We start from the raw sequence: 24,515 nt of genomic DNA on the forward strand, positions 1-24,515 counted from the left end.
TTTAATGTCATCTCCTCACTCATTCTCATCTTTAATCCCCTCAGCCATCAAGAATCTCACTACCTCTGCCTTTCAAAAAGATTTAAAGATTCTTCTTTGAAGAAGTGAATTTCAAAGACTCTCAACCATCTCAGGGAAAAATGTTTGTTTTTTTTCATCTCTGTCTGAAATGAGCACTTTTTTTTATATTTTAAATCTGACTGCTAGTTCTAGATTCTCCCCATGAGAGGAAACATCCCTTCCATAGCCACCTGGTCAAGTCCCCTCAGGATCTTCTTCTCTTTCAATTAAGTCACAACTAATTTTTCTAAACTGTAGCGGATGCAGGCCTAACCTGTCTTCCTTTAATAGCAATCCACTTATTTCGGGTATTAGTCTAGTAAGCCTTTGAACAGCTTCCAACATATTACCATCCTTCCATACATCCAGTGGCCAGTACTGTAGACTGCATTCTAGATGCAGTCTCACCAATGTCCTGGCTAACTAAAGCAGTACAAAATGCAGTGGATAACAAGGTGTAGAGCTGGATAAACACAGCAGGCTATGCAGCATCTTTGGAGCAGAAAAGCTGATGTATCGGGCCTGGACACTTTATCAGAAAAATGAAAATGCAGTGGGCCTTTTTTGTAAATGAGGTGAACTAGAAGTCTTGCTGGCATTCAAAGTAGCAGCATCAACTGAGACCTCTATTGCTGCTTCAAGATTCCAAACAGCATGTCCTGACAAATAGAAACAAAATAATAACATGACAGTGTTGTATCCATTGCTCATCTCTCAACATTATGGGGAACTTCCTTCTTCTTCAGAATTGTACTGGGGGGTCCTTTCATACCCAGCTGAAGGCCAGTTTAACACTTGACCTGAAACTCATCTTCACTTTTCTCTGATCCAATGTTCTGCTTGTCAGTCCCCGACTCACCACTTTTGGGGGGGTACAGGGCACCAGAGGAAAGAAACATTTTGCAGGATTGAATGTATTATCGTTGATGTTCTCTTGCAGACAAGGATGGTTCTCTTCCACTCGCCAGATGAGTCTGTCGGTGGCCGCACATTCCTATGTGGCAGTGCACCCCTTTTTTTTTGCCATTTTTGCCTGGCTTCCGCTTTTTCCCAAAGTCAAGCCTCTAAGTACTCGACGCCTTCCCAGATGATGCTGCTCCACTTTTGGTCAGTCCTGGGCCAGTGATTCCCAGCTGTCTGCGGGAATGCTGCACTTTGCCAGTGAGGCTCTGAGGGTATCACTGAAGGGTTTCCTCTGACCACCAGGGGCTTGCCTGCCGTTTTCGAAGCTGGGAGTAGAGCCCCTGCTCGGAGTCGCATGTCGGTCATGCAGATAACATGCCCAGCCTGTCTCAGCCAACAGCCATGATCTGCAGTGTTTCTTGCGTCCTGCACGACCCCTTAAGGACCGAACACCCTTGGCCCCACCCCCAACTGCTGGCCATGGACGGAGTGACTCTTATCAAAGACAAAGAAACAAGATCGATTTTTACGATGCTAAAAATCCAAGAGGAAAGAGAATTTAGTGGAGCTACAAAGAGGTGGTGGCTGGGTAAAGTAGGGCAGGCACACAGACTCGGATTTTAAATCTTGAGGTGCATGCGCCTTCGGCTCAGTCATGTCACTTATTGTTCTGCTTATTTTCACTTCATTCTACTGAAAACATTTTGCAATCTGAGATCGAAACAACAGCATTCCAGAATGTGTGGTTTTCCCAAAAGCACAATGATGCTAATGCAGTCTGACCTGGCGACAGCTGTGTTGTTTTTGTTCTCGGCTACATATCTGCAGAAACTTGCCTGTGGTTGATACTGCCAATGTCAGCTCCCATCACAAACCTAGTTAACAGAATCCAACTTATCTGAGACCACCCTCAGGATAACCATTTGGCTGAAGCAACAAATCCGAAGATTGCTTTTACGTAGATGGTCTGGGATATGTTGCCGTCAACTGGTTGGATCTCCAAAAAAACAACTTTCAAAATAGATTTCACAATAAATCACTCTTGAATGTATTGTGATCCTGAGGCGCGTGTGTCTGTCTGTGTGTGTCTGTCCAATGCACAACTCTTTATGACAAATGTAATGGTTGTAGAGCATCAGTTGTCAAAATCTATAGAACCCAGTGGCAAATTTGGTAATGTTGTTTTAGATTACTTGACTATTGGCACAAGGAAGACTATTAACGCCTGCATCTTTGACTATCTGATTAGGAGGTTGACAATATTACATAGTTAAGCCATTACACTCCCAGAAGACTATAAGGCTACTGTCTGATTAGAGAGAGATGGCCAGTTGTAGTTTAACCTCGGGGTCACCAGGGTTGGGTGTGAGACGAGGTTTAGGGAGACGGGACCTTTTGTGGTAACCTCAGCCAGCAGGAGTCAGTTAGCTCAGTTGACTGACTGAAGACCACCACGAGCCTCCTCGAACAGCTTGTGTACTGCCAACTTTGAAATGGCAGTCCATCCGCCCCCACCCCCAGGTGAACTGAGGAAGCCCTTTGCTGATACCCTCAAGGTCTCACTGGTGAAGTGCGGCATTCCCACAGACACCTGGGAATCACTGGCCCAACCCCCTCCAAAATGGGGGAGGAGCAGCATCGGGGAGGTTGCAAATGCCTCTGGACTTGGCCTTGATGGGGAAAAACGGAAGCCGGGTGAAAACAGCGTAAGGAACGAGCTCCACCACCAACGCCCCACATACATCCCTCCCCATGATCACCAAGTGTAACAGAGCCTGTGTTAGCCACACCAGACTGTACAGCCACCTATGGACCCACCCCGAAAGTGGAAGAGTGTCATCCTCTGCAGTGCAGGGTGATTTACTGAATATTGTCTGTTATCCTTCACATCCTGCATCGACGACCCCCCACTATTTTTTTTGAGAGGACTCTCCTGGTGACCACTCTAATGTGTTTCTGATGTTTTTGCTTCTCTGAGTTCCATTTGTGATATCGTGGGGCACATTGATCAGATTCTGAGTGAGAGAACCTGGAGCTGAAATATCACTGTTGTCCTGTCACTGTAAAGATGATAACAGTGACAGTTGCGTAATGAGGCTGGTTTAAGGAAATTTAGTGTCAGTTGTTGCTGGTCACAGCAGGGAATAACAGTTCAATAATTTACGAAGCCATCACATTCGTGTCACAGCTGTACACGGAATTTGGGCGCTTTTCTGTCTTTTTGTTTTTAATATTGAGTGGAAAGTTGATCAACAGTGACAGCTGGGAAAATAAATAACATGGAAAATTCCACAAATAATCATAAATTTTCAATGTTAAATGGCCTGGGTGCATCAGAAATAGTTATCACTGGGGGAAAAAAAAGGGAACATTTTGTCAGCAGTCAGGTGTGCAACAGCTATGTTTGTAAATACAAGACTACGACTGGGTTTAAAACTAGCCCCTTATATTAAGTGGGTTGGAGTGTTGGATGAGTGACCAGCAACCTGAACAGGGCTCCATTAAAATGTTTCGCATAACCAGCTAATCCAATGTCACGCTTTGTCTGCTCTCCCTCGATCCTCTTCCCATCAAGCTGCATGACCAGTGGGGTGGGGCCAAGTAGGAATTTCTTCTCTCGGAAAGCAGTGGCTCCACGGAATTCTTTAGCTCGGAAGGCTGCCAAAGATGGGCCATTAAGTCCATTCAGTGTTGGGAAGGACAGACCTCTAATTAGTCAGGGAATAGAATAGCTGTCATCAGCGGTCCCTCGCAGACAAGGATAACTCTACCACGCTCAGGGTAAGTCTGTCATAGGTTGCTGTACAGACCAATGGGGCTACCGCATGTTCTGTTACAACTGGGGCAGAAGGTGATCATGGACAGGGGTAGGTGGAGCATTGGCATGACAGCATGCTCCTTTCTTTTGCTGTTTTTTTTGGCCTGGCCTCTGCTTTCTCTCTTTCCCTCCACCCCCCCCACCCCCGACAGTAAGTCTGAAGGCGCTTGACGCCTTACCAGATGCTGCGCCTCCACTTAGGACTGTCTTCGGCCAGTGATTCCCAGATGTCTGTAGCAATGCCACAATTCCTCAGTGAAGCTCTGTGGATATCCCCGAAGGGCTTCCCCTGTCTACCTGGGGCATGCCTGCCGTTTCAAATGGGTGTTAGGCACCAGCTTGGGGAGCCTCGTATCCATCATATGTATGATGTGCCCAGCCCTTTGTAGCCGATCGAGGGTGGTCAATGCCTCAATGCTAGTGATGGCTTAGTCAAGGGCGCTGGTGTTTAGTGGGCCTCTTCTTCCCAGCAGATTTGCAGGATCAGCAGGTAGTGTTGGTGATACTGCTCCAGTGCTGTGAGGTGTCTGCTGTAGATGGTCCACGTCTCCTCCGTATAGGAGGGTGGAAAGCAGCACAGGGAATAGAGTATTATGGGGAGTAGGCAGGAAACTGGATTTGCGATTACCAGATCAGTCATGATCCTCCTTCGAATGACAGCATGAACTTCACCTGAATGGCCTACGTCTGTTCCCATTCATCTAAGCTTATGGACTCAAAGGCTCAATGAGAATCTATTTCTGTTTGACTGAATCACGCAAGTACCATATTAGTTCAAGTGCTTATGCCACTAATACTCACAATCTGTCCAATTTTTTTTTTCTGATTAGTTTAAATCGGTAAGATCCTTGAATTAAACTAGGTGTTGTCTATTCATAAATACAATCAGAACTTGCAGATAACTTAGTGAATTCCCAAGGGAATGAACAAAGCAGTTTGTATTGATTCATTCAAATGAAGTAACATTTAAATAGGCTGAGTAACGTGATGCCTAGCAAAAGTCATGTATCATATTCTTGAAGGAAAGAGTATTTTGGATCTATGATTCCCAATTACGCAAAGGTTTCTTTCCCTTTTTCGTTTTTGGTCTGGGTCTGCTTGTAGACTATTTTGGAGATTGGTTGACTGTTGTTACTAGCCGACAACTGTTTTAAGGTTGTATTCGCGACGACACAGGATGGTGAATTAGGGCCATAACCTTTCGCCATCCAGCCACTCATGTATTGCCACATCAGTGTAGCGTAATGTGGTACTGAGCCAAACAACCCACGGAGGTTCCAGGTTCCCCTTTACCCATGCTGAGCGGGTTGTCCTCAGAAGCTCAGGTAAAGACTTCCATGGTTTGCTTCTGTGTTGTCATATTGACGTGTTTCCAGCAAGGCACAGATAGAAGAACCAAAAATCTGTAACCGTTCTGAAGAGTCTCCTGAAGTGACGGCACTTGATCGGATGAAATATTCTGTTGCCTATCCCTATTTTTCCCTTTCCTGGTCCACGCTCCTCTCCCTTATGTCACAGCCCCCCACCATGTGGCAGAAGCCACATCTGTCTAAATGGGCTAAGAGCCTCTCTGGACTTTTTGTTTTTATACCAGTTTTATACTTCGTTGTAAAAATTGATAATCTGTTAAGCATATATAGTTAGTTTTCCTGTAACTGTTTGGGCATTGTTTACTCTGGTGCCATTAACTTACTTAATAGATGCAATTACAAAATTCATGACATGTAATCGGAGACGACTTTCTCAAAAGGAAAACTTTTTTTAAAAAAACCTTGCAGCTTAATCCTGAGTTGATAAATTATACATTTGAGGGCAATGCAAATCTCATGTCTTGGAATCAGCTCAGTGTAATAATTCCAAATGTACTTTTTGGTAGCAATGGAATTATTTAAAACAGCAAGAAAATCTGATGGAAATAGTTAATGGTGCATTAAATAGTTCTGAAGAAGTGCCTTTGTGTGAAACTCTATTTCTCCCTCTGAAGATCTGCTGACTTTCTCCAGCCCTTTCTGTTCTTGCTTCGAATTTCCAGCATCTGCAGTATTTCACTTTTTATAAAGGCTGTGGATCCCAAAGCAGAAAACTGTAAATCTTTTAACCCATCAGTAGTCTACTATAGCCAGACAGGATGCTGGAGGAACACTGCAGTCCAGGCAGGGTCTGGAGGAAAGGAGCAGTCAATGTTTCTGGTAAAGCCCTTCAGGACTGGATGTGGGGGTTTGGGGAGCTACAAATAAGGAGGGGAGGGTGTGTAGTAGAATGGTGGTGATAGGTGGACACTGGTAGCGGCTATGACCTGGTTGGTCAATGGGAGGGATGAATCTGGTTGGAAGGGAGGAAGTGGGGGATGGGTGAGAAGGTTACTTGAAATTGGTGAGCTCAATGTTGAGCCCTCCGTGCTGTAGGGTGCCCATGTGGAAGATAAGGTGGTGTTCTTCAAATCTGCATTCCATGACACTGGAGGAGACAGAGGGTGGACATGTCATTGGGGAAGTCAGGGGGGAGGGGGTGGCATTTAAATCGGGCAGTAACCAGGTAGTTAGGTTGGCTGTTACGAGAAGGTGAAGATGCTCGGTGAAACGGTACCTAGTCTACGTTTGGATCACCGAAGTAGAGAAGACCACGTTGAGAGCACTGGTTACAATAGACTAGGGTTTGGAAGCGATGCAGGTGGAGCTTAGCCTCACTAGGAAGGGCTGTTTAGGGCCCTGGGTGGAGGTGAGGGAGGTGGTGTGGGGGCAGGTGCTACATCTCTTACAGTTACAGGGGAAGGTACCGGGTAATTTGGAGTGGATGAGCTTGGGGGTGGGTGGGGAGTGTGGTATGAACTAAGGGGAAAGGAATGGTCCTTGCGGAAGGCAGACCTTACCTTCTGCCTGGGCACCTATAGCCTAGAGGACTCGACATGGAGTTTTCCAATTTGAAATAACCTTCCCACCCATTTTGCACCCCCCCCGCCTTTCTCGTTTCCCCGTCTTACCCTCCCTTCCAACCACCAATCAGAGTCATCCCTCCCATTGACCAACTAGGTCATATATATACCACCAGTGACCACCTATCATCATTCTGCTACCCCCTCCACCCCCGTCTTAATCTGCAGCTCCCCCTACCCCCACATCCAACCATGAAGAAGGGTTATACCCGAAAACATTGACTGCTCCTTCCCTCGAGATGCTGCCTGGCTTGCTGTGTTCTTCCAGCCTCCTGTTTGTCTACCTTGGTTTCCAGCAGCTGCAGTTTTATTTTTTGTCCCTAACTGGAAAAGTTAAATTCCTTCTTTATTTAATTTCATGGAGATTCCCAATTGCACGTCATGGTTTGGCGTTTGATTTCTGCCCTGACTATTTAATTAGAATCACTAGGCTGGGGAGGAGCTGTGTCCGTTCTGTTACCTGGGATACTGGAATTCTATATTACTGCTTTGGCAATTAGATTCTGCAGAAGTTTGCTGTGAAAGCTGCAAATCGCTGGCTGAGCCGACAGCTATATATTTTAGCTTCACTCCCTCCTATCTCTCTGAAACTTCCTTCAGTTGCGCAAGGTCCAAGAAGTCTGCATTCTTTCAAGTTCTGATCTCTTGTGCACCCCTATGGGTTTCAATCTCCATTGGCAGCTGTGTAGTCTCTAAATTCTGCAGAAATGGCTCCCTGTTTATATTCAGCTGCATTACAGGGTAATTGTGTTGTGATTTGTTATCTAGTACACTTCAACCTTTTTGCTAATATCTACAACTTAGGTGATTTTAACTGCTAAAGCTATGAGTCGTTTGACTTGAAAATAACAGTATAGAGCAAAAAAGCATAATACCCAAATCACAATCTAAGTATAAAATCTTAAAACATATGAGAATGTCCAATTCTGCTATCACTATTTGCAATGAGTGCAGATTTTTAAAGGTTGATTTGCCTGTTTCCAATCATTGGAAAAAAAAATCTCTTATTAAGCACCTCCAGAGCAATATAAACTTGTTAACGAAGGTTAATCTGCAATCCTCTTGGAACAGCAGCATTTGTAAGAGTTTTTTTGGTTGTCCAGAGTTCTAAGTGTGAACTCTAAAGGTATATCACGTCTTGGCCAGTTCTCACAATTTCCTTCTACATCTGAATTAAAGCCAAATGATGCTGCCTGCATTTTTTTAAAAACAGTACTGACAATCCAAGCTGCCATCAGTGTACAAATGATGCTTCTGTCTGCCAAAATACACACAGATTCTGTGAGAATTGTGTAGGTTTGTTACGAGCCGGATCAAAGTCTCCACAATGAAATGGGCCGGAGAATTGTGTTTCTACCCAACAAATGAATGTTATTTGGACCCAACGTAAAGTGAAGCTGCACTGCTTAGCTCCTGTGTTTCTGTGCTCCTTAAGGGGCCTAGTTTATTCACTGTCTGTGGTGTGATGCAAGTGAAAAGCTCTGCTTTGCTCAATTTATCTGTGTGTTTATCTCAGGTGCAGCACAGATACTCCTTTGTCGCTCCAGCGTGTCACTGAGTTAGTGAGTTCCTGTTGTTGATCTTGGCAGGGCGGGGGGGTTGTGGGTTCAGAGTCAGCAAGGTTAATACATTCCTTCCATAACCTTATGGACTTTGTGCTCCTAAGATGCTTCTTGCCCTGCTGTGTTCATCCGGCTCCACACTTTCCTATCTTGGAATAGGAAGAGATTTTTTTGAACTGTTAAGGTGATGTGAATGATCTTTCCAAGACATCTTTTAGGTCCTACTCATCAGAAGATTCCGGTTGAGAGATCCGTACTCCTTCCCATTAGATAATTGCCAAGGCCCATATTACCTGCACCAGCCAATTTTTCTGTGGTCAAATCAGTGTCTGGTGATTCCTGTTCCTCACCTGAGATGCATATTGTTTCCTATTACAATTCAGGTAGTCTTATACCCACACTTATTAGATTGCTTCATTGGTTATCCAGGCCCCTACTCTCCACTGGACCATCAGTGGTCAGGTTAACACTGATTCCTCCCCAGTGAACTGCCAGAAATCAGATCTCGCTGCTAAAGATACTGGAGAAACTCAGCAAGCTTGCTAATGCATGAGCAAATGGATGCCTTCTTTGTGTCCCTATGGAGATACTGGGGAAAAAGGAAAATACTGTTTGCTTCACATAATGTACGTGCTAAAATGAGGAAGGGCTCATTCTGATGTTCCACCTTCCAAGATTTACGGACGTTGCAAAATACTTCATGGGAAAGTTAATACTTTAACAGAATGCTCACTGTCATAAAGAGCTATTTTGCTCACACCCAAGTTCCCATAATCATCTGTGTGATAATATTGAGGTAGTTTGCTTTTAGCTGATGTTAGTTAATGGATAACTATTGGCCAAGACACTGGGGAGAACATTCCCACTCTCCTTCAAAACAGTACGGGTGTATCTGTTGCATCCTCTTGACAGGGCAAAGAAAGCCTCCAGTTTAAGATCTTGTGTTACTTTCTTGAATGCAAAAGGTGCCTTTTTGAACCTGATGTTTCTTTACCCAAGTGCATTCCTCTTCCAAAACAGTTGGAAGTCCAGTTGTGTTCACCGCTAACCCCTGTATAGATGAACACTGAGCTTTGAGCTGTGCAATACACTTTATCCAGTGGGACCTGCTGGTGGAGGGAGCAGCAGATTGTTGTTTCTCATAATTCATCAGTTAAGTATTCAAATGGAGTCTCCAAAGTTGAAGCAAGATTGACTGACTGCATTTGGTTTTCTTGAAGTAAGCCACGGTAACACAGTTCAATACAAGATTATGGTCATTGAGCGTGTCTGCCAGAAAGCATGGTGATTCTTTCTTTCTTTCTCCTGAAAATTAGTATTGGTGCAGTGCAGCTTTCAAGATCAGCAGACTGTTGCTGACAATTGCACAAAATTCTGGGCCTTTCGCAGCACTCCAACACTGCAGAGGTTGGTTCTCACATGCAACAAGACCCAGATGACATTGGATGATGAATGGCAAGTGACATTTACACCACATGAATGTCAGCCAATTTCCGTCCCCATCAAAAGAGATTCTAATCGCCATACGTCCCCATTAACCCCCTGGACATTACCAATAATGAGAAACTGAACTGGATTAGTCACTTAAATACAATAGCTATGTGAAGCTGGGAAATCTATGACATGTAATAGTCAGACCCCCACTCCCCCAGTTCCGTCTCCTCCGATTTCTTGCTATCTGAAGTACGTATTGTAGTTGGTGGGAAATACCCTTGCCCGGGTTCAGTACCAACACTATGCAGAACAATGCAGTCCACATTGGTGATGACACACATCCTCCATCCGCCTCATGGCCTCATCCGCCATCTTAAGTATTCACTCCCTTCACCAGTAATGCACAGTTGCAGCAGTGTGTACTACCTACAGAATGCACACCAGCAACTCACCAAGGCTCCTGTGACGACACCTCTCGAACCTGTGATCTGAGAAAACCAAGGCTACAGAAACATGGGGACACGACCTGCACGTTCCCTTCCTAGTTTTACACCATCCTGTATCATCATTTACGTCCCTGTCAACGAGTCAAAATCCTTGAAGTCCCTCCCCAATAGTACTGTGTTACCCTAAGGCCTGTGGACCACAGCCATTTAAAAAGGCAGCTCAGTACCACCTTGTCCAGGGTGACTAAGGAAGAGTGATAAATGCTGGTCCAGCCAGCAGTGCTCACATCCCATGAACAAATCAAAAAGAAATTAGATATAATAATGACAGTGCAAACTTTTAGAACCTTTGGAATAAATAATCAGTAAATTCAGTGCAGTAATTTCTGTTAAAAGAAAAACTTGACCCCTTCAGAAGCCGCTTGCTATTCATGTGACACCATTAAATGGCTGTGCTTTAATCTACAATATGCACACTGAATGTGGCATTCACCTCACTTTTTTCTCCCCCTTTTTCTTTATTTCAGCCTTCTTTGTCCGCAATCATCTTATCACTTCACGGTGTAATGTTGTATCTTCCTCCCGACCTCTTCCTCGCCAATCCTCCAGAATGTTTCTGCTGCTTCTGATCTCTTGTCGACCTCTTCACCTGTTACTACTTCATAGGTTTAATGCTGACTACATTCTTGCATTTGTGTCCCAATCTCAGCTATTGTATGTCTACTTTCCCTCTCCCTGCTATTTTCTTTGGACTAAATCGGGGAGATATTTCAAAGGCTTGATTGAAGGAATGGGCACACTTCCTAATCTCTCTAGTGTCTGTTTGCCCTTGCTCCTTCCCTGGAGCACTTCAACTCATAGATTAAACATAAATGTTGTTTCATGCACGGACATTGTTGCTACTGCCGTCGAAAGCAGGGACGTTCTGCCTTATGTGTGTGTTGGCTGATCCCCTCGTACTATTTACTTATGCTCACTGCTTCCCCATCCCCCCCAGTTTTTGGATTGTTTTATCTTCATGTCATGCAAGGGTTAATATTGTAGAGAACCGAAATGGAAGTTTGATCAATTCCTTGATAATTCAATGACAATGAGCCCGACAGTGGACTCCTTCTGGTTGTAGCAAAAATTGGGATAGAACCTGTACATTTACTTTATGGGTCAGTTATTCACTGGATTAACTCTCTCAGGTATTAGAGTTGTTTCCATTGTTAATTACTTTTCTGTGGTGCTGCAGAAGCTGTACAGGCCTCCTGACGAAGCTAGCACAATAGTGCAAATCCATTCCGTATGTGTAATGCTATCCTGTAATATGATTCACTGTCGTATGGAGCAGTTAGAAAGGTCGTAGCCATTTGTCTTTCACAAGGAAAGAGTAAACTCACGCTCTGCATCCAACTGCAATTCTTGTCTTAACCTTTTTATATCAATTTGTACATTTCAAAAGTAACCTTGATCGACGTGAATGTTACAGGCTGGTTTGTTGCCTGGCCCTGAGCCCGTAGGTGGTGGTGAACACTCAGTGAAGTGTCCCTTTTGAGAGGTGGCAGCATTGTTTGTTTGTGAAAGGGCCGCTGTGAGCCAGGGGTTATGACCCAGTGTAACTCCATCCATGGGACAACAGCTTCATCCAGTGGCATTGCCACGTCAAAATGTCAACAGGTAAAAGCTTGTGACCTACCAACACCCTGCAGCACAAGATATCAGCACAAATTCTGCCACTGCTGTTTATCATTTGAAAGTGGAATATTGGGATGGGTTGGGGAAGGGAACCATAGGTTTGTTTTAAACCTTCAGGGGAAATGATGAAAGCCGTTGTCTCCTTTTTAGTTTTCTTGAAGGTTAAAGATAACATCACTTACTATTGTAAATGTAACAGAATTCCTCCATTTCTTTTTATTTCAGTATGAATTCAAAGCCAAGAATATCAAGAAAAAGAAAGTGAGTATAATGGTGTCAGTGGATGGAGTCAAAGTGCTTCTCAGGAAGAAAAAGAAGGTGAGTTGACCGTGAGTGATCTTTTTGAACTATTGACGTACACAGAGGTCCGTCCCCCGGAGCGCACAGTCACCATCTGTTAGTGAAAATTCATGTTTTTCTGCTTCTCCTGGTTCAGCAGGTGCAGTTAGAAGCAACCTGCTAAGGAATTTATTCATTTACAACAGCCCTGGCTGCTCAGATGTCTGACCCCTGTGTATTTATAGGAACCTGCATTGGCCAACGACAGAACTCCTAAAGCTTCCATTCCTAGCTGTGGTGCTGATTGAATGTGATGTCTGTTTATGCCTGCCACTGGCCATCTAGTCGGCCTGCAAAGGGATGAGATTATTATCAGTAGCTGTGATTCAGAAGCAACGGTTAACCATTAAAATGGGCACTTGGGGTGTGGTGGCTTCCAGGAATTTTGCATCAAGCCAAAATGTCGCAAAGTTCTGCAAAAACAAAAACAAAGTCCTGTTGGGTGCTTAGGTCTTATTTTGGATGGGGATAGATGCATTGTTGGTTTACAAACAAGACAGCTTAGCCTCTTCTCAGCCTGGAATTCTGAGGCCCAAATGAAAAAAAGTTGTTGAACTATTCCACTTTCCCGGTTTTTGGGGTTTTTAAAATCCTTATTGCCTGATCTTTCAGACAGAAGGAGTGTACTGGTGCAGACCTCAACAACTTCATCCTGAGGTGTTCTGCCTTCCATTGATGTTGTCAGATTAAATAGAGACGGAAGATCCACTCCCTGGCCATAACTTGATGTTGGATCTTTTTGTACCCTCTTCTTCCTCATGGCATGGTCCCATAAAATTCAGGGCTAATGTAAAATGTCTCTTGGCCCTTTTTTTAAAATCTGAGACAGGAACTAGGTATTTTCTGGGAAAACCTAAAATCATAAAATGTAGTAGTAGGAGTAGGCAATTCAGCTCCTGTTATGCCTGTTACGCCATTCAATAAAACGATGGCTGCTCTGATTGTGGCCTCGCTACACTGTTTATCGCGCCCTCACATAAACCTTAACTCCCTTGTAGATCAAAAATCTGTCACCCTGCTGTGCACGCCGTATCACTGAATATTTTCAAGGCAGTCAGGGATAGAGTATTCCCAAGTTCTTAATTACCCTGTACAAGACTCAGTTCCGCTTTAAATGGAAATCCCACATTCTACAACCGTGCGTTTCCAGTTCTTGGTTTTCCCACAAGGAGAAATAACCTTTTTCAGAATATACCATTTCAAGTTCACCTATACTTGTATGTTCCAGTGAGATTAGTTCTCAGTCTTCTGAACTTTGAATATAGCCCTAACCTGCTTGACCTTTCCCAATGAAACAACAGTCACCCCGGAAGGCAATCTCCAGGAACTTTCTCTGAGCTTCCAAAGACCTATCCCCTCAAAACCCCTGTCTGATTGCAGCAAGACGTCTCTACTTCATTTCTGTCGCAATAAAAACCAATGTTTTATTTGCTGAATCTACATTTTGACCATAAATGATTCATGTACGAGGACATTGTGATCCCTCTCCACTGCAAGGCTGTATAGCCTAAGTCCATTTAAGTAACATTGTTTTTCTGTTCTTTTGATCAAATGTGCAGAACTGCCATGTTTTACTACATTATACTTCACGCACCAGATGTTTGCCTACTCGCTCCATCTATCAAGATCCCATTGCAAACTCTTTCTATCCTTTTTATCACAACTTACTTGCCTTCCCTATATATCATCACGTTTTATAACTAATATAAATTAATCATTGTCACCACTGATTCCTTGTGCCCAACCAACAACACCAACCACCCCCTGCCCCCAAACGGGGGAAAAAAAACTGCAAGTGGCCTGCTTGTACCAGAGCAAAGATCAGGAGAAACCACCCCATTAGTTTTATATCTGTTTTTATTGAAATTGCATTGTTTGAGAATAGCACTTTGAGAAGTTGCATGACAGAAGGTGCATTTACAACACCTGTTAGAAATCAATAAGTCAGTGTCATAGCGAAGCATTAAAAAGCAGGCTGTTCCATCAAAAAACCCAAACGTGGCTTACGTAAGGATACAATGTCCCTCAGGTGAACGGTGTACGATTGCATCGGACACAAGTTGGTGCATCCAAAACATTCCGCTCTTGTTAACGAAAATGTACAAGTTCTTTCTGAATGGTATATTCTGATTTACTGCAAATCTGCAAAGCTAAGCAACGCCCCAGTTAGTGACAGAATGATCTTGTGGACCACTGCCTTCGGTCTTCAAAACCGTGATGAGGCCTTGAACAAAAGGGAAAGGTGTGTAATCAGTTAAGATTTGTGACCCCTGTTGTGTTTTTTAAATATTTTTATTATTAACAAATGTAGCTATCTTAAAGAAGCTATTGGATGCAACAGTAGGGAGCCATCACAGGGGCGTTTCTGTTCATACAGCACTACTATGTAAACGTATTGCCTAGGTTAGTCAGGGCCTACACTACCATTCTTGCATGAACTGTGAAAATGTGTGAGAATGAAGCTGATGCCCTTGGCAAACATATCTTTTTATCTTCTTGATAATGAATGATGCCAGTGGTCACCTGGAGGCTTTTAATCCACATCTGAGAAATTCAGCCTGCTTGTTCCTGGTCTACCTCTCTCCCTGTGTTGGCAACACTATTTCCTCACAAGAAAAGCTTTTAATTAGCGTCAAAGGGAACTCCATTATCTCTATCAGACGGATGATACATCAGCAGATATCCGTTATTTTCACATTTGCTCAGACCATGTGCACAAATGTCCGAAGTGTAAATGAGAGTTGAAGAATCTTGATTATGGAAAGTAGTTTGCGTCTGTGCCTCAATGTGCACATGTGTGTATCTTTAAAAATTAACTCAGCTGTGGAAAAGCGCGGTCACCTTTTAAGCACATCTCCTTTGAGAATGCTATCCTCACCACAAAACTCTTGGGGTTTGATGTCTGAGTAGTCTTAATTCAATTTGTATTTGTTGAGCAAGGCTCTGTTTAGCAAAGGAATGTTCAACGCTTTTCTTTCTCTGCCCTGGTATTTTTCTCCTAGAACCCCCAAGAAGGCCTTTGAAGGATTCATGTGGGCAGGCTACTGGGATATGTGTCGATGGACTCAAATGAATCTTTCCTTTGTTCAGTTTTAACACTTCCATCATGCAGATGGAGCTTTATGAAAGCACTTTGAGATTGGCATGTTGTGCCACAATTTCTTCATGTGGGTTCCAGTGCCATGCTAACAGTTGAACTATAATTTGAAGGGGAAAGGAGTTGGAGAGTGGTCACAAACAGACTGGCTCTAATTGCTGGATGAACATAGCAGGCCAGGCAGCATCTCAGAAGCACAAAAGCTTTTGTGCTCCTGAGATGCTGCTTGGTCTGCTGTGTTCATCCAGCTTCACACTTTGTTATCTTGGATTCTCCAGCATCTGCAGTTCCCATTATCTCTGGCTCCAATTGCTGCTGTGTTCCTACTTTTAAGAGTACTGGATTTTGAATGCTGATGAGATTGCTGCCTCCGGACCCCGGTGGGAGTGGAATCAATCGATGTCAGCCAGGGTTGGCTTTTTAATCGTCTTCTGAGTGGAGTGGCTGTGATTGTCGATAAAAGAATAAAGAAGCCACCTTCAAGGGGCTTGTCCCATCCACCTACGAGTTCTCTGCCATTTTTCTATTGCTTTGACTTGATGTTTGTTGTATTGGTCTTGATGATGCAGTCCTCCCGTACAGAAGCCCCTCAGCGCAGACAGAGCAGCGATATCAGAGTGCCCTGACTTTGTCGTTTGCAATCTCACACTGAGTTTGTATTAATAAATGACAAGTGTTATTTTTACCCCAACCTTGGGGGAAGGAGTATAATGTATTTAGTTCTAAATCATCTTTGCAGAAATACCACCATATTTTGTTACTTTCTGAAGATTGGACTTTTTATTGGGTACTACACTTCATATGGAAATAAATTGAAAGGGGTGTCAAATTTGCAACTAACTTTAAAAATATTGTGAATGGTATGCCCACTGGCACGGAGTGGCATGATGTGTTTTGAAGGAGCACCCTTCTCGGTCAAAGATCTTGAACCCCTTTTGCTTTCCAAAGACTTGATAACAAACCGCTTTAGAATGGACGTTGTGATATCATGTTGCTCGGAGGAATATGACAGCTTCAGAAATATAGAAGCGTAATTTTGAACAGATTGCCGCCTTGCTTGGGCAAGGAGTTTGGTTTTTATTTAGTCATACAGATACAGTGAAAGGGATTTATCAGTAGTTGGTCAGACTTTGTTGTTCAACTGCAAAATGCCTCCTTCGGATGGGATAACACAGTATGGAGCTGGAAAAGCGCAGCAGGCCAGGCAGCATCAGAAGAGCAGGAAAGTTGATGTTTTGGGTCGGGGACCCTTCTTTGGGAATCTTTTCCGGCTCTCCTAATGCTGCCTGGCCTGTTGTGCTTCTCCAGCTCCACGCTGTGTTATCGCTGACGCCATCATCTACAGTACTTGCTATCTCTTGTGTTGGACAGGATTGATGCTGTGCGCTGCTCAAATACCAGGTTTTGAGCAGAGCTGAGGATTTGGCTAGCCTAACTGTCCCCCTGCCGTGTTCTTAACCATTTCTGAAGAGGATTGCACCTTCATGGTTTCCTGAAGGTGGGGAGCAATTTGTTTGAATTCCTACTTGGAAAAGTAAAAACACTTAAGTTCAGATCATAATTTACTATGCTCCAAGAATGGAAATTTTTTTTGTCTCACCTTTTAACATCAGTGAGTTTTCATTAATGAGAGGTGTGCTGTTGCTAACTTATTTTTAGGAGATGTCATTGCCATGAAATGGATTCCTGTCCTACCACTGAGATACTTTTATTATAAGTGATGCCTGAGTTAATGTATTGTTGGCTTGCTGTTGCTGCAGTTCAGCATTATGTGCATTTTGTACTAAGCTTTTGTTTGTAGTGTGTTGGCAGTCTGCAGTAGGAAGGAGCATTTTTGTTCTGATTTTGATTTATGGGTGCTTTCTTATTTTGGATGATTAACTGTGGTGTCGATTATTGTACACTTTAGATGACCAGGAGTCTAGAAGCTAAGGATGAGGACAGGAGAGTGACCCCGACTTCATTCTGGATGACTCTCCTTGTAAGTTGCTTTGAAACATATATTAATTTTTACATGATTTTACAGATTCTTCAAAAATATATTTAAATTAATATTCAAGTTTCAAAATGTGCACTTTGTTATCAGTTTATTTCCATTCACAATAGAAGATAGAAATTTGCATTTTTGCAGCACCTTTTAAAGAGCACAGGATATCCCATAGAACAATGAAGTATATTTTTTTGAAGTGTGGCCATTATTATGCAGTCCTATTTTTAACACGGCAAGATCCAATAAAAATTGGATAGATCAGTTTGTGTTGTTTGTAGGATAAGTATGCACTAGCAAAACAGTACAGGCTTCCTGACATCTGCAATAATGTGATGTTAGCAGAGAGAGAACACATTGAGTTTTTTTTTGAAGTGTTGTCAAAAGTACTCTGTGCCATTGATGATGTGCTTAGGACTTGTAGCTGAGAATCAATGAGGTACCCAGGTGAGGAAACAATCTTTTGAGTTGCTCTTAGTTTGGCAAAAGAGATACAGAGTGGTGATAAGAAGAAAATCACATGGGCACACTTTACTTTTCACCAGTGTTTTGTTTATTTGCTTCGATGGATTGGTGTAAAATTGTTATACGGGGAGGCCAATGCGCCACTTATCAGAGATTTTAAAAGGTTTAACGACTACAACTGCTGTGAACCGAAGACCAAGCAGCATTGAATTTTTGCAATTGAAATGGAATCGTAAATCACCACCAGTTCAGCAGGAAGTGAATGCATAGGTTTCAGGCAATAAGTTCACCGAATGAACTATTGCTAAATGTTTAACAAAGCGATCAAAAGTGGCATGTATGTGCAAAAAGACCTGTTTCCTGTTTGAATTCCTCAGAACAAGTTTTTTTGTTAAATCTTGAGGAAATTAGTTTGCTGATTTTTTTTTTTGCAACCTTACAACTGCCCTTACAGGAACAAGATTTTGGCTAGACAAAATCTATCTTTTTCTCAAAATGTATTGCATTCAGAAAAATTGTACAATTACATGTCATAAGAGTTCAACTTGAACATCACCATTGGTGTAATCCAGCTCATGTTCTTTCCATGCAGCATTGACTCTTTTAGAGGTGCCTGAATGCAATTGCAATTACAAATGATAATTACAACACACACATTCTATAGCAAAGATACCACTAGAGAGGTTTAAACTCCGTATCCTACAGAAGGAGTTTGGATTGTGATTGTTTGTCCATTGAGCTTTTGAGGTCTTTGCCTCAGGCAGTGCATCCTGAAGCTTGGGCTGTGACTCTCAGCAGCATTTGTTCAAGGACAGCTCTCTGTTCTGGAATGCTAGTAATTTCAGGCAGAGCAAAGTATACATTTCATTGAGTTGATGTCCTCCAGCAGCAGTTGCTGTTCATCTCCTCTCGTCCATCTGTACAGCACAGATTCCTGTACCATAGATTTGTTTGGGACGATCCTGGACAAAAACACACCGTATCCTCTTCACGCCTTTGCAAGGGTACGTACCTGAAGGAGGTCTCGCCAACAGCCAGCTTGAGATCAGTGAGTGTGGAAGGGGTGACACTCCGAGCTTATAGGAAGAATCTGATGTAAAGACCCCTTCCCATCACCAATCAAGCTGCATCTTGGTGTCTGTTTGTAATCTCTGACAATGAGGTATCCTGCCAAATTATGTTGACAGGAAGCAATCCAAAGGAATCTACCCTCTCTTTTTCCCCACAGCGGTTCAAGGTTATGTCCACACGAATGGATGGACATGTGATCAAAGTGACTTTTTTTTTGCATGAGGCCAGGGGTGAGAGTGGGCAGCGTGTGATCCAAATGCCTGTAGCATTATACAGCAACTTGACCAGGTCTGTCCTTCTCGACATCGGGGATAGATATCCCTATAGTATACGGTGTCAGTGGGATGTTTGTTACTGAACGCATACACAAGGCTTCATGCACCTTCCTATGATCCCAGCTGTTGATAGTACTGGACCTGTTCAGTCCCAGAGTGAAATCTGGCTTTGTAGACCATTCGTTTTATTTTTGATATTTGTTGACCATGGAGATCAATCACTGAACATTTTCAAGAGTGGCTGCCAAATGAGCTGGTGTCAAAAGAATATCAATGTTTACTACACACAAGTGAACCATAAAGATTCAACCCTTTAACCTTCCACATTCGACCTAGTGAAAGATCCCATCTAATCTTTAAAATTCATTTGTTCAGATGGTATGGCTGCAATGGGTTTCTGGAACCTTACTGATGGTTAAATGCCTTGAAATACCCAAAGGAGATGTGGGATTTCCAGATGTTCCATTTCAAGCAGGCTTATGTTTCTGGAGTTTTCGTTGAAGCGAATCAGGACTGTTTTTTTTTTTCCCCTAGCCCTGACTCTCTCTTTAACAGACTGTTTAAGCATCAGCACCATTCCACTTCGCCCAAACCTGTGCACGCTGCCTGACCTTATGAATGGTTCTGTCTTTTCATAATACTGGATTTCTGTCACTAGGCAATGCAGGTTTTGTTTTTTAATCTTTAATACCCTTTGTTTCTAATGCACTTAACTATTCATTTCAAGATCTTCTCCAAGATTGGAAACCTTTCAAAATAAATTTGAAATGAAACTAAACCCATGTCTTCTGCACTTAGCACAGACAATGCAGCATTGCAAATCAACTTTTTTTGGGAAATGCGTAGCTCTTTTCATTTTAGAACCCACTATTCCAACTAAGCGATATGATATCTTGAAGTTTCTTGAAAAGCCCCACAAAACTGGGCAACAAAATGAGGGAGACATTGGATGTGTTACCCCGATCCTTGTCTACAAGTTTGTACGTCATGTCCCTGTGGTCAAGGTTCCTTCTCTACCCAGATAAGGTAGATGAATGTCACACCCATCAATGTAATAATTGTGGAATAAGGAAGAGTAGGAGTGCGTCTCTCCAACCCCTATTTAATAACCGCTGGGCAGCTACCCACTCTACAGTCTGCTTATTTATTTGTTCTTTGATTCATTTTCCTGCAACCAGTCAATTGATAGCTCTTGAGATAGGTTGCTTCTTGTCCTTTGCCTGGGGCCCAATTTCTTGCACTCTTTCTCGCTCGCTCGTTCTCTCTTGTAATGACGACTAAGGCCTCCAGTTATGGGAAATTCAACCCTTACCCATCAAATGGAGTGCCAATCATGGGAATCACCCAATCTTGTCAGTAAGTAAACTGTATGCTCATATAAAGCTGGTTACAGTCCATGAAGGAAAATTTATGTTGGATTTGTTGGATTTCCAGATGTATTCTTTACAAGTAACTGCCTTGGCAGTCCTACCAATTTCAGTCTGCACCCATGATATTGGGGCTGAGCGGGACCACTAACATTTGAGGAGAACTGCTTGAGGTTTGGACCCAACATCCAGTTTATTAGCACAAAAATAACAGTTTATTATATATGCTAGCGTAACGAAAGGATGCTTGCGCATCTCCGCGATGTCCCAAATTTCAATATACTTAATGAGGTGACTTTGAAGTGTGATCATTATTGGAATGTGGAAGAAACCAATCAAATGACAAATTTATTAGCAGATTGGTGGGTAGAGATATAAAGGCAATGAATAATTTATAGTCTTTTTTTTCTTTTGACTTTTTCTTTCTTGTTGCCTTTTATGTTTGATATATTTGCCTCTGATCTTTCGTTGACAAGCTTATCTTATTGGTTATTCTCAAAGCTTTGAAAGTAGATTTTCTAAAGTTCAGATAAATTTATAACACATGATCCCTAAATCTCTCTTGTGCATCAGCATTATCATGTGGGATAATGTCTCGCATTACAGCAAATCTAAATTAGTGGTGATACAAAATAGTTCTCTGTATAGCATGTAAACTTGGCCTTTTATTTGGATCAAAGTAATAAATGGTGTGGATTTTTCATCGGAATTTTACAAAAAAAACCTGCTATACAAACAACAGACTTGGGATGAAAAAAATTCGTTACACTATTGTTCAGAAAAGGGGGAGACATGAAGCAAGCATCTTTGGGTTCATTAACTTAACATTTCATCCGAGGAAAATTGCCAGATTCCATTATTTAAGGTGGTTATAACGAGACACTTAGAAAATCAGGATGGAGTTAGGCAGAGCCTGTGTGTTTGTTTTTTGGAAAGGACAAATGTGCTTTATTAATTTATTAGAGATTTTTGAGCAAGTAAATGGCAAAGTGGATGAAGGGGAGCTAAGAGTGTAACATACTTGAATATTCAACGTGCCACATCAAAGGTTACGCTGCAAAATAAAGTCTCCGTAACCCATGTTATCTTGGATAAAGGATTTGTTTGCTGACTGGAAGTAGGGAATAGGAATAAATGCATAACTTTCAAGTTGACAAGCTGTAGCCAGTAGAGTGCCACAGAGATCAGTGGTCGGGCCTCAACTATTCACAACCGAAATCGATAATTTGGATGTGAGGATTAAATATGGTTGCTACTTTTGCTGATGACTGCAAGATAAGGAAGCAAGTGAGTTTTGCGAACTCTTTACCTCCTTTCCAAAGGAGTATAGATTAAGTGAGTGCGCAAAAATTTAGCAGGAGGAATATAATGTGGGAAGATCTGAACTTGAGCACTTTAGCAGGTCGAATAGAGGAGCGGTTTGCTGTTTTTAAATGGAGAGAGACTGGAGAATGTATAGTTACAGAGGGATCTGGATGTCCTGCCGCATAAATCACAAAGAAATAAAGTTAGTTCGCAGGCACAGCAAGTGATGAGGAAGGCAAATGGAATGTTAGTGTTTAAAGTTGGGGGAATGCAATTTAAAAAAAGGACGTTTTACTGTAGTTAGTGTCTTGGAAGAGACCACATCTGGAGTACTGTTTATAGTTGTTTTTTTTTGAGGGTGGGGAAGATATGAATGAGTTTAGTTGTGTTTTATAAAAATCAATAATTTTGTGATCACCTTTACCAAGCCCTAGTTTGGAATGCTAAAGTTATTAACAAAACTTAAATCCTACTAGATCAATGATAGGATTTGATCCCTGAAATCAGATTCTCTGGATTACTAGTCCAATGCCTTTACCACTCTGCCATAAACCCACTTAGGTGTGATTATAATCTTTTATATTTGAATCCTTTTGGATTTGGAGTGACATGGCAGCTTCATGTCGCAGTTTCACTCAAGATGTGTACATCCATTTCCCAGAGTTGGCACGTTTCACTATCTTACCCTCGCAGGTTAAATTGACAACGTATCACTACTAAAATATTTTCCTCCTTGTTTTCTTATCTGCAGAAGAAAGAGTGGACCTGGGATGAGAGCAAGATGTTGATTATGCAGGATCCTATCTACAGGTGAGTTGATGCTCCAAATTGTGAGAGCGTGTGAATGGGCCATGAATGAACCCAAAAGAATTCACAGTTCACGGGGAGCTAATAAATAGCCGTCCGTTACATAAACCAAGCTCCTGTATGACCAGGCTTCAGTTGGCTCACTATCACAAATTGGATTCTGCCGTCAGGTTTTAAAACACATTAAAATACACAATGAGTGTTTTCTGCCAGTTGTATCTATTGAGCAATAGGCCAGTTCACGAGGTTCATGTTTTTGAAGAGGTATGTTTAATTCCCAGATGAATTCAGTGTTGTAGTTGCCATGGGAATGCATAAACGTTCCAGTGAAGAGTGTAAAGATGTGAAATGTTTTTCCGCTGTAGCATGTTGCGGAATATCAGTAATTTTTAAAAATCAAATCTGAACTCCATTTCATGGAATCTGTTAGTAAAAGCAACGCATCTCAACATTACATTCAATGTGTTAGTTTTTACATAACTTTGGTTACATGGAGAAACCCGAATGTTTGTTTGTGAAGTATTTGAGAATTCATCTACATGGGCGAATAATAGCACAGAATGTTGCTTTGTCACACTGCGTGTGCACAGACATCTAGAGGCACCCTTACACATACACACCCTTATGGTCACACCTCACCTCAAACGTATGCATGCACAGCCCTACACAACTACGCACGCTACCCAAAACACACTCTCAATTTCACACCCCTCTACATTCACGCTCTTGCTTGCTTATACATGAATGCACATGCACATGTGCCCTCGCACGTGTGCCCCCAAATCCTGGCCAGGAAGGTCATCTCCATGGGAACATTCTGAGGCAGTCTGGCAGGGAGTGAGTGAGGACGATGAAGAGTTGAGCAGGGGTTGGAAATAGCTCAATACTGGCTAGTCTTTAGCTCCTTTGTAGAGACCAAGAACAACTTAAACAAAAATTTGAAATTATAGTGCAAACAGGCCAGGCAACATCAGAGGAGCAGGAAAGCTGATGTTTCGGGTCGGGGCCCTTCTTCAGAAACGTCAGCTGTCCTGCTCCTCTGCTGCCCGGCCTGCTTTGTTCCTCCGACTCCACACCTTTTGTTGTCTTTAATTCACAAGCCTGCTTTCACCTATGTTCTGTTTTGTAAACAGTAGACGGCTGCTACCTCCATCACTCTTCTCTCTCTTTCCCCCTTTGGAAAAAAACTTCTCCATGGCAGTATGAATTAATGGACCTGATATCCAAGTAACCAGGAACATAATTCTATATCGTTACTAAATTGGCAATTTAAAGTATAAGTGATGATGCTTATAGAACTTGCAAAATTTGACAATCCTAACACTGTGGTGGAAGTTGGTATTAACTATCTATCCACTGTTAGCATCACTGTTCTGGCCAAAGATCTTGCACTGACCCAGTAAAACAACCTCCGTCTCCCTTTGACATCCAGCTGCATTAAGCTGATTGATTAAACATTCTGTCTGCCTCGGTGTATTTTTTTTTGGTTTTCATGCCACAGCTTGACTGACAGAAGCACCTCACCATATTCTGTTTTCTGAAAGGTGCCATATAAATGCAAGGTTTTGTTTGAAATATCTGCAAAGAATGCAATTCAAAGGAAATATTTTGTTTGTTTAAACTTTTGCTAACCACTTAAAAGTAATTTTATTATTTGAATTGATAACAGCCTCTGGTGTAAGTGGTTCAGTTTTGTCAATAATCCTGTTTATTTTCTGAAGTTTATCATCTTATTAAGAAACCGGGTAAACTGTGGAAATCCTATTGCTAAGGTAACTAAACATTCCTAATATCAGAGCCATTTCCCATCATTAGCTGGTTTGTAGAAGTAAAAATAAGGGCTTGGCAATGTGAGCTGGTAGTTCTCCTCCACATAAAGGAAAAGTGCTTGGAGAAGATTCACTTATAATGTTGGTACCTTGTCTCATCATCCAGAGATGGCCTGGTACAGTAAATTATTTGGGCAC

General features: G+C 42.4%; 1 protein-coding gene across 5 annotated transcripts in view; it reads left to right on the forward strand.

The window, feature by feature from the left end:
• Positions 1–24,515, forward strand: part of nos1apa (nitric oxide synthase 1 (neuronal) adaptor protein a) — a 309,570-nt gene that overhangs the window by 125,401 nt on the left and 159,654 nt on the right. For 4 of the 5 annotated variants that reach the window (XM_048539046.2, XM_048539043.2, XM_048539042.2 and 1 more), the window contains 3 exons: positions 12,061–12,153; positions 17,181–17,252; positions 22,493–22,551. In XM_048539046.2, coding sequence (XP_048395003.1) covers positions 12,061–12,153; positions 17,181–17,252; positions 22,493–22,551 — 224 coding nt within the window. The remainder of the gene's footprint in view (positions 1–12,060; positions 12,154–17,180; positions 17,253–22,492; positions 22,552–24,515) is intronic. The other variant, XM_048539044.2, reaches the window with a different exon arrangement.

Source organism: Stegostoma tigrinum, chromosome 8 (assembly GCF_030684315.1).
Source record: "Stegostoma tigrinum isolate sSteTig4 chromosome 8, sSteTig4.hap1, whole genome shotgun sequence".
Classification (NCBI taxonomy): domain Eukaryota; kingdom Metazoa; phylum Chordata; class Chondrichthyes; order Orectolobiformes; family Stegostomatidae; genus Stegostoma; species Stegostoma tigrinum.